The sequence below is a fragment of the Pteropus vampyrus genome, unplaced genomic scaffold, assembly GCF_000151845.1.
Source record: "Pteropus vampyrus isolate Shadow unplaced genomic scaffold, Pvam_2.0 Scaffold276, whole genome shotgun sequence".
Lineage (NCBI taxonomy): Eukaryota > Metazoa > Chordata > Mammalia > Chiroptera > Pteropodidae > Pteropus > Pteropus vampyrus.
Window position 1 is genome coordinate 1,119,041 of NW_011889057.1, and position 10,482 is coordinate 1,129,522.

At 45.7% G+C, this 10,482-nt stretch overlaps 2 protein-coding genes and 2 pseudogenes across 2 annotated transcripts in view; 2 read left to right on the forward strand and 2 right to left on the reverse strand.

Moving 5' to 3' along the window:
- Positions 1-3,115, forward strand: part of SARNP (SAP domain containing ribonucleoprotein) — a 37,666-nt gene extending 34,551 nt beyond the window's left edge. Inside the window, exons 10-11 of the mRNA XM_011375728.2 lie at positions 179-268; positions 2,829-3,115. Coding sequence (XP_011374030.1) covers positions 179-268; positions 2,829-2,870 — 132 coding nt within the window. The 3' untranslated portion in view covers positions 2,871-3,115. The remainder of the gene's footprint in view (positions 1-178; positions 269-2,828) is intronic.
- LOC111729718 lies at positions 678-797 on the reverse strand (annotated as a pseudogene).
- LOC111729730 lies at positions 1,607-1,728 on the forward strand (annotated as a pseudogene).
- A 2,668-nt stretch (positions 3,116-5,783) lies between the features above and the next one.
- The window catches only part of GDF11 (growth differentiation factor 11), a 9,479-nt gene continuing 4,780 nt past the window's right edge, over positions 5,784-10,482 (reverse strand). Inside the window, exons 2-3 of the mRNA XM_011375875.2 lie at positions 9,630-10,027; positions 5,784-9,140 (exon numbers count right to left, since the gene is read on the reverse strand). Coding sequence (XP_011374177.2) covers positions 8,760-9,140; positions 9,630-10,027 — 779 coding nt within the window. The 3' untranslated portion in view covers positions 5,784-8,759. The remainder of the gene's footprint in view (positions 9,141-9,629; positions 10,028-10,482) is intronic.

The window sequence follows — 10,482 nt, forward strand, 5'->3', positions numbered from 1 at the left end:
GGGACAACATGCTATATGCTAACTTATTCAGTTTCCTATCTTTTTTTTCTGTTTATGTGATCCGTAATCTTGTCACAAGGTTGGCTGGCATATTGTGACCAATAAGTTATAATTTCATTCCCATTTGTCTTGTGAATGGAGGCTAGCTTGTTTCAATCCTTTCCTTTGACCTGAACAGTCTGAAGATGACGAGAAGCTGAAAAAGAGGAAGGAGCGATTTGGGATTGTCACAAGTTCAGCTGGAACAGGAACCACAGAGGATACAGAGGTAAAATATACCTACAGTGCTTCATAGAGCCCTTAGAGGGAAATGAGAGTGAATGAACAAACTGAGTGAAGAAACACTATTATTTCCCCAGCCTACTTCTTAAGTGCCCAGATGACAAGATTTTTTTGTCCTTTGCTTAATGTCTGTTTTCTGGATAAAGTGGCCACACAATTCCATCGATATACTTAATGTTAGAGCTGGTTAGTCTAGTAGGAAGGAGCACAAGATTTGGAATCAGATAAGCTTGGATTTGAAAAGTGGCTCTGCCAGTTAGTATTACAATATTATTTATAAGTTATGGTACTTTTCTGAGCCTCAGTTTCATCATCTGGGAAGCAGAGATAATACCTACCTTGAAGTTGTTGTGTGTCCCGACGTCGTCCCCCCCCTTTCACTCCCCCCCCCGCCCCACCTACAGTACCTGGTCTTCCTAGGTGGTCTCCCATCCAAGTACTAAACCAGGCCTAACCCTGCTTAGCTTCCAAGATCAGACAGGATCGGGCGTGTTCAGGGTGGCATGGCCGTAGACTACCTTGAAGTATTTTAAGCATGAAATGATTCTCTGTAAAAAGGATGATTCTGTGTAGAATGCTTGACACAGCACTTGTCATAAGTATTCAGTGAGTAGCAATGTCTCTAGTAATCTGTCAGGCATATTTCTTTATTATTGAAGACCATATCCAACCCAGATGCAAGTATAGTTGTGCCTAACTTCCCTCTGGAATAGGACAGTGGACTCAAATAAGACTTCCTCGTTCTAATCATTTTATTTAAAAATAGTTTCTCAAAATGAAAGAGTGGCTTTTTTTTTTTTTTTGGACTTATGTTCCTCCATATCCCAGCTTCCCTTGGAGTAACTCACATTCATTGATCCTCTTGAGCATTAGACGACTGCTCAGAACATTGACAGACAATATTGATTTGCTGATTTGAGATTATCTATAATGGAGACCAAGTGTCACCTGAGGTGTACATAAAGAACAGTTGAAATAATGAATATGTTTAGAATTATAGAAACTTCTTGGCTGGTGAGGAATTTGGAATATTCTTTCATATAATCAAAATTTACTTCTTTCCATCTACCTCTGGAGATGTCCTCTGAAAATCTATGACCTCACACACTCAAATCTTATGAAATTTCTTTGTGAATAATTATCAATCTTGTAAGTAAACCCTAAAAATTTCAGAATCTGTTCAGTTTACATTCTCCATTAGGAAAAAACTAGAGGAGTTTGTGTTCTTTGTGCTACTAATTCAGAAATAAAGCATTACCTAATGTAGGTAAGTATCTGCTTACTTACTGACTTGCCAGGATCAACTAGAAGTAAACCTAGGCTTGTCTATGGCCATACCACTCTGAAAGTGCCCGATCCCATCTGATCTTGGAAGCTAAGCAGGGTCAGGTCTGGTTAGTACTTGAATGAGAGACCACCTAGGAAGAAGACCAGGTGGTGTAGATGTTTAAAAGGGGGTGGGGGGATGGTGGAGGAGGAGGAGGAGGGAGGCGAAGACCTAGGCTTAGTTTAATTCTACTTAAAATCACTCCTTCTTTGCCAAGGAAACTTGTTTATCCAAGCATGCTCACTAAGCTGGTACATTTGGCCTCTCCAAGATATGGCAGATGAGGATTTTGTTGGGTGGCAAAAAAATAGTGGCTTTTGTTTGGAGAGTCAGTGTATGTAAGGGAGATGTCAGTATATGTAACTTCTGAGGCTCATGAAGTTTACATAGACCAGATGACTTTTATTTGATTTCAAAGAATTGTGTCAGTAATCCAGGTGAAGTGGGCTTGTATGCACTCAGCTTTTTTTTTTTAAATCTAAATTAAATGGCCTTTGTGAATGGAATGAAAAAGAACCCCCACCCCTCCCTTTTGCTGGGGACAGTGGTTGGAGTGGGCATGAAGGATTCAGTGCTGTTTTGTAAGTCACTCTTAGAACAAAAAGGTCTTTCTCTCCTCTCCCTCTCCCCATTTTGTGCCCTCTCTCCAGTGCCTCCTCCCTTAAGAGATCCATGTTGGGGACTCCCCTCCCCTCCCCATTTATTATGTTGGCATTGAAGATTTATGTGCCTCTGTGTGGATTTGGAGGTCTAAGGAATAGCTGCTGTGTTGGCCTGACTGCCCAGAAGGGCATTCTCCTCACCTCCATGAAATAGCATTGGTCAGCCCTTTGTCCTGTGAAATCTCCCATCTCCCCACTGACTAGAAGACTTCCCCAGCCTGATAAGAGTTCATTGTTTCCAGGCTAACTTGCTGCAAGGCGGGGTGGCCCTCTCTCCTCAAGGAATCTTTTCATTTTCTACCGCTGTTTTTTCCTTCTTCTCCCCCTAACCCCCACTCCCCATAGTCTCCCCTCCTCACCTTCCTTTTCTACCAAATCTTCCCAGCTTTAACTTGATAACTTGAGTTTCAGAAATGAAATCATTGGCTTCCAAGCTTAAGCCTGGGCCTTCTCTCCTACTTGGACCTTGTGACAATCCATGTGAGTTTGAATTAAAGCAGCCAGGAACCCAGGCCACTATTGTCTTGCAATCTAATTTTTTTTTTTTCTTCTTATAGGCAAAGAAGAGGAAAAGAGCAGAGCGCTTTGGGATTGCCTGATGAGAAACTCTTGATGCTTTCTGTTTTCCAGTGGTTTCCATCTCTCTGACTCTTCTAGGTCACATATATACCTAAATGCACAGTCATGTGCCTAGGGCCTGCCTTGCAATGAGGGAGCATGTACCCCAGGTACATCCGTGAACTCCAGCAGCAATTTGACATATTGCTGTTCCAACTTTAAGGTTGTTGTTGTGTTGTTTTTTTTAATTATTATTTTGCTTGTTAATAAAAAATAGAAAAGAGAACAGTGTGTTTTATTAGGTGCTCTTTTGAGTTCTTAGAGCCAGATAAGACCAGATTTGGGGAGTGTCAGGGACAGATATTATAGGGAGTTAGCCATAATGCCTTTACCCTTTAGAAGAGAGGATAAGGAAAAGGATTGAGTCCATCCCTTTAAGTCTATTTATTCTTTTCTGCCTTACTCACAGACATCCTTTTATTTCTTTATGCTCCCTGAAGAGCTTTTTCTCTCTCTACTCTGTCTCTATCTGAAAACAGAATCAGAGAGAATTCTGTTTGGTAGCTTAGGAGAGATTGTAGATTCAGTAAGGGTTTTCTATCCTAGGATGTAAAAATAAATAAGTAAAGGAGTAGATGCTTATAATGGAATGGAGCACTGGGCCCTTAGGAAGTTTCCTTGATACAGTTTCTCATTTTGTGTGGATTTTTTACTAACCTTTCCATCTCATTCCAGTAACTGTTCTTATGTTGGTCAGAAGTCTCACCTCCAAGCCTGATCACAAGATCCTCTTCCTGTCTCGCAGTCATTCCACACATACTTTTTGAGCATGATTATGTCTGTCTTTACTAATTCAGTCTTAAAATAGTAAGCCCCTTTAAAGGCATTAACAGGCATCCAGGCTTCTAATCCTTTATCTGAGATCCAAGTACTCTTCTTTCCTATCCTCTAGTCTCCCTATTGTAGCTGATCCAGGATCCAGATGGGTAGCTGACTGGAGTCTTTTTTCTGTCCTGAAGCTGTGACATTCTCTGCATACCTGGAAGCTCTTAATGAGAGAGTCTGTAATAGATGTGGCGGGAACTAGCTTCCTCAGTTGTAAATCTGTACCTTTTTATGGTTCTCTAGGATCATTCTCTTTTTCTCCACCATCACTCTAAACTGCCCTTCCCCCCACCCCAACTCTGGGAACTTCTGAAGATACGAGGCTAGAAGCTTCTGTGGGGGTGAGGGCTATAGGAAGACATGAGTAAGAGCAGGACTTCTTGGTATTGAGTCCTGTTGTCATGTCTGATATGAGAAACAAAGGGGAGGAACTTAACCTTTTTCCCCTGTTCTCTTCTATGAGGGCCTCTGATAGGCAGTGTCACTCACCTCTGATTATTGAAGTCCAACAAAAACTAACCTCCCCATCTCCTGCCGCATGTCCACACATCTTGTTTTTAACCTCCAAAGAGATTAGAAAATAATGGCAGTCTTAACACTTTTGCGAACCCTTTGAGCCCAAGGTACTCTCAGCTTTCTCTTTCTTTTCCTTTCTCAGTTGTCTCTGCCTTTAGTTTTTCCACTTCTCCGATCACTATTAATAGAACATATTAGATTATTGTGTAGCAACTACTTAGGTGTAATTCCTTGTTCTGCTACACTAGCTCTACTGGCTCTGAGACCCTGGGCAAATTACCTAATTATTCTGTGACTCTTTCCCGACTCTGTACCAATAGCAATTCTATTGTGATAGGTTTCTGTGAGAATCAATATTACATACTCAGCACAATTTGCTGAGCATAGCTTGCATAGTAATCATTCAGTAAATATGAGCTCTTAATTTTACTAGGTGATTTACAGTGGAAAGATTTTTTCCCTGAGTAGGTTCCAGCTAGAGGGTAAGGGGCTAAATGGATTAGTTTGAGTGTCGATATGTGTGTACACCACATATGCAGGTGCATTTGGGGGTTCAGAGAGTGAGAAGAGTCCTAATTGCCCCCTTACCCCCAGTTCACTGGTAGAAAAGCTGACATTGTGACCTGGGGCATTGAATTTGTTTTTGCCTCACTGTAGACCAGAAGGTTAACCACTGCCTGCTTGTGCTTAGCTTGGGGACCCTGACATCCAAAATATGGGCAAAGATAGAGTATAGGATAGCTACTTATGCATTAAGTTGGAGGATGTTTGGGGATAAAAGTCATTTTGCGATCTCTTCTGGGTGTCCTCTCAAAGTAAGAAACAATGAGCAATAGGGAGAGAAAACCTTTTTTTTAGCTCAGGCTAAAAGCTAGGGGTAGGTGTGATAAAGCAGTTCCTTGGGATGATACAATATGTAGCACTTCATCCTCTCGTAGTTAGTCTGAAGTGGGGGTCAATCTTTGAAAAGAACTGACAGGACAGGGAAAGCATGGTGGTGCATTGAACCCTGAGTGGCCCTGTACCCCATTCTGGATCAGGTCGATGTCAAAGGAGCTTTTCTTTTTTTAAAATGTGGGTTAGGCAAGAGTCCTTTGCCACACCCAAATCTTATGCTTTGGGACGTGTGCCCTAGGTGCATGGGAGAAATTTTTGAGATACTGGCAAGGTGAATGGCTATGTTGGTTTGGTTTGTGGATTTTGGTAAAATTTTGTTGAGGACACCTAGGATCAGGGAACTGTAGAATAGAAGTTAGCTGGATCATCTCAAGAACCTTTAGATCTTCTGTTCTATGGGGGTTTGTATAAGGTTTTTATAATCTTTGGGACTGTTTTGGATTCCGGCTCTTCAGGGAAGTGTTGTTCTAGGTCCTTTCCCCTAGGCTGTATGTCCCAAACCTCATCCCAGATATCCCTAGTGTTTTTCCCTTGCACCAAAGACCCCTATCTTAGTTCTTGAGCACCAGGTTTCATCCTCTCTCAGATCCTCTTCTGTTGCTGGTCTCCAAGATGTAAATGTGGCGCTTGGTTATGGAGAAGAGCTCATCACTGAATTCTAAACTCTTTGACTGCTTTTATTTTTCTTTTTTCAGGTTCAAGTGCTGGATTGTGTCATGTGACCATCCCAAAACTCAGAGCACCCAATGGCCATCTTTGCCCTCTGTCACATAACTTGAAAACTGCCTGATGGCCTTTTTGCATTAGTTCCCTCCAGGAATCCTTGATCTCAGTGAAGAAGTCCTTTCCTGGTATTCCAGTGCCCGTCAGCCCCATACTCCTCAGACACCCTTAACAAACAAAGGCAATCACGCACAGTGTAACATATACAGAAAGTAAATAATAATTACACTAATTATGATCGGAGGGCACTGGCGAGGTCCACACGCATAAGGTGGGAGGGGGGTACTAGTTCCCACTAGATCACTGGGCTATGCCCCCATACCTCTTTGGGGGTGGGGAGGACCAGGGAAAGGAGACTTCAACTCATAGATTTATGTTCATAAAAGAAAGACCCTCTCCCAAGGTCTTTATTTGGTGGTATTAAAGGGGCATAGTCTAAGTGTCCCCAAGTGTAATGCCCCAGCTCTCTAGAATTTGTAGAGGGAAGTCACCTGATTCCTATTGCCCAATCTCCACCCTGTGCCAAGATCAAAAGACACAAATTTGACCTTGGAGAAGGCATCTTCTGTTCTTCACTTTCCTGTTCCTTTCCTTCCACTAAGAAAATGTGAATGGTGTTGATAGTTTTCCAAGACTGGGGCAGAAGGAAGGAAGGATGAAGAACAGGGTCAGAGAGGAGAGGCTGGGGGTTAGCTTAGCTGCTTTATGGGAGGAGGCAAGTTGAAATGCTTCAGTAGCCCCTGCCCATTCCTGTACCGAAACACCTCATCTCACTTTCTCACTATGGGAATGGGAATAAGATGCTAAAGATCACAAGCATCACCTTCTCAATGGTGGTCACATACCTTTGCCCCTTCCACTGGCTGGGTCAGGCAGGAGAGTCATGCTCTTGGGAAGAACGAGCCTTCCTGGTCAGCTCTCCAGCTCAGGCTTTACTTTAGTTCAGTACTGTTTGCATCAGACCCATAACTGCTGGCTCTGTCTACTTAGAGTAACAATTTTGCTGAAGGTTTTTTCCCCTCTCCTCTCCTGATCCTCTAGGCTCTTGCCTGGAGCCAAGAGGTGGTGAGGTATGGATAGGGTGTGGATCAGGAGATTCTCAGTTCCTTGGCTTCAGGCACTGTCCAGCTGGGAGGCCGAGGGGAACTTGTATTCTGAAGCCTGCGACTCCTCTAAGCCTCACATCTCTTCACCACTACTCTGGTGCCCTGGTTATCTGTCCCACAGCGAGAGGTATTTTATGTCCATAAAGTGCCCGTGGTAAGTGCTCAGAATTCATCTCTTGGCTGTGGCGGGTGCTGTTATTTCTCATTCCATCGAGGGGAAGAAACTGAGGCACAGTGAGTCCAGAGGAGGGGTGGGTCAGGATTGTGGGTGAAATGAATAGGCCCAGCTAGTGACTTGGAGTGGCAATCAGTCCCTGCCTGCTTCCTAGCCTTCCAAACCAGGGAGTCTATCCTTCCTATCCTCTGCTCTAACTGGCCCTGTCAGATGCCTTTCCCCACTGTATTGTACCCTCCTTGCTGCCAGGTACTGCTAGATTCCAAAAATAAAACATAAAAATAATTATAGACACTCTGCTCCCTTGTTCTCCCCCCTTCCACCCTGAGCTTTGGGGTTGGGGGACTAAAATGTCCCCCTTCCAGAATCCCTTCCACCTTGGTTTCCTGGCTGTATTCCCTAGCCCAGAGTAGTGATTTGGATTTTACTACGACTTTCTTGACCCCTCCTAACCCTTCCCAGACCCAGGGAATTTGGGATCTCTATACTCCTTTTTTTTTTTTATTATTATTATTGACCTGAAGATAGAGGCTGGGAGCAGGGCTTTCCACAGGCTCTTTGGTCTCTCTCTTGGCTGGGGGGAATTTGGGCATAAGCAAGCCACACCCTCTGGCCAAATAACTCAGTACTATGACTGGTACTGTTTAGTGGCTCTCAAATAGATCCTGAGGGTAAGTTTAGTGGCTCTCAAATAGATCCTGGATGTTGAGGCCTCTCCACTCCCCACCTCCACCCCCACCCCCAGCTCTTAAACCCTAACCTCTTATTTCCAAGACCACTGGAATTCAATTCAACCCATTTGGCTCAGGAAGGTTAAATAGGGTGATTATGGGTTGGAAACTTCACCATAATGTCAGCCCTCTTGCCCTCTACTCCCATTCCCAACCCTGGAGGCTTTATACAAGTGCTTAAGTAGGTGGGTATCGAGGGAGAACAGGGTTTGGGAAATAAGGGACAAATGGGGCACAGTGGGCAGGGGCCCTTCTATTTCAGTAAAGCCAAATACCAAAAAATGAAAAGTTACAATAAATAAATAAATAAAATTCCAAAACTCGCTTTTGCCCCTGCCCTCACTGCCCTTCCCCCGGCAACTGCTGGAGAGAGAAAGGGAAGAAGCTAAGAATGGATTTTTGATTTCCTCTCCTACTGAAAATGGTAGTCAGGGGGTCTCCCCAAACCGTATCAAGCTCCTCACCTTGCCAATAAAGGAGGCTTGGTGTAGGGCTTTCTTATTACTCCATTTCGGTCTCTTTCTTATTGTTTATCTCTGCCTAGTCTGTCTCTTCTGCCTCTCTATCCCTTTGCCTTCTCACTGCTGCTCTTAGTGTTCCTGTCTCTAGCCCTCTGCTCTGCCTGTCTCTATGCCTCTCTGTCGTCTTGCCAAACCTTCTCACCTGCAAACCTCAAACACTCCCCACCTGACCATGCCCCCTCTTCCCCTGCCCCAAACCCCTCACCCCTCAATCCCCACCTGCCTCCCTCTTGTTGTATTGCACACTGCTTGGGCAGGGAACAAGGTGTGATGTTCATGGGAAGAGGTGGAGAGAGCTTTAGGGCCTGGGGGATGGGGGTCAGGGCTGGGGATCTAGGGGTAGGGTCTGTGGGGGAGGTATCCTCTATACCCCACCTTAGGAGCAGCCACAGCGATCCACCACCATGCCAGGGATCTTGCCGTAGATAATCTGCTGCTTGTCATTGAAGTAGAGCATGTTGATTGGGGACATCTTGGTGGGGGTACAGCAGGGCCCAGCAGAGCCTCTTGGATTAGCCTGCTGCACCAAGTGGGTGTGCGGATACTTTTGCATGAACATGTACTCGCACTGGCCGGAGCAGTAGTTGGCCTTGTAGCGTTTAGGTGCGATGATCCAGTCCCAGCCGAAAGCCTCAAAGTCCACTGTGAGAGGGTATCGGCAGCAGCGGGACTCACTCGAGTGCTCATCGCAGTCCAGGCCCAAGTTCCGCCGGGACCGTTTTGTGTTCTCTAGGACTCGAAGCTCCATGAAAGGATGCTGGGATGGGAGAGAAGAAAGATGTGATAGGGCCCTGAAGGATTCCTATTCCCTGTTTCTTTCTCACTTGCCCCTCAAGAGGGGCATGAGAACAGAGACCAATGACAGCTTTTCCAGTGCTCCCATCCCAAGCCCTTCTGCCCACTTTTCTTGCCAGCTAATCAGCACTCCTTCAACTCACTTTCCCTAATTCCTCTCCTGGCAACCTGACCCTCATCATCTCCTTGGTCCAAGGCCTCATCAACAGCCCATTTTTGTGTTCCCAGGGATCTCCCATTAACACACCTTTAGCCCAAATCCAGTTTTCAGCTGTTGCCTGGCTCTGATCTCTGAAAAATGATAGCTGCCACTCCCCTCCCCCGCCCACTCCTCTAAGAGAAATAATGCTGGTCCCCACCCTCCTTTACATTCCTGGTCTACCTTCTCTAAATCCCGCCTCCTCAGGGCCAGGTTACACATATCGGCCACTATCTCAGGCTCCCTGCTCACCAGCCCCTCAGCTCCCGGCCCCAGGGAGGTGACAGCCAGGTCTGTGCCACTGGGATCAAAGGCGTTGATCTCGATGCCCCAATTGCTCTGTGGCTGGCGGAACCAGCTGTGTAGCACTTGCTTGAAGTCGATGCTCTGCCAGTGGCCTGAGCGGGAGTGCAGCTCAATCTTGAGTGAGCGGATCCGGATGTGACGCCGGCCTCCGCCCCCTCCCCCAGCAGTCCCTTCCCCAGTTAGGGGTTTCAGTCGCAAGATCTGCAAGTAGACTGTGGCTGGGCGGGGCACAGGCCGTAGATACACCCACAGCTGGGCCTTCAGTACCTTTGTGAACATCACCTTGGGGCTGAAGTGGAAATGGCAGCAGAGAGGGCTGCCATCTGTCTGCACCGCAGGGTCCGCTGATAAGAGAGAAGGGGTACAGTGTCAGCAAAGGGTGTTTGTGGAGAAGGTCAGCAGCACTGGGTGGCACTGGCAACTTGAACTTCTCAGTCTGAGTTTTCTAGTTCTTCACTCTTTTCCCATGCCTGTCCTGTCTTGTTGACTACCACGACTAACAGTGCTTCCTCTCTCTGTAGGATGATGGCTCTATCAGGCCTTACTGATCTGTATCCATTCCCTAATCCATTTGCCTGAATGCATAGGTTCTCCTCTACCAGATAACCTGCAAAGATCGTTATTAGGGAATTCTAACGCCTGTAGCCTTCCCTTTCTCCAGCTTTCCCCAGCTTTCCCCAGCATGTAGGGCTCCTAAGTTTTTCTGAACCTTTGATGCTCTTCATAGAAGCCAAACCTCATATCACACCTGCTGTCCTCAGGTCACCTTGTCCCATTTCTGCTATTTGGTGGCCAGGTG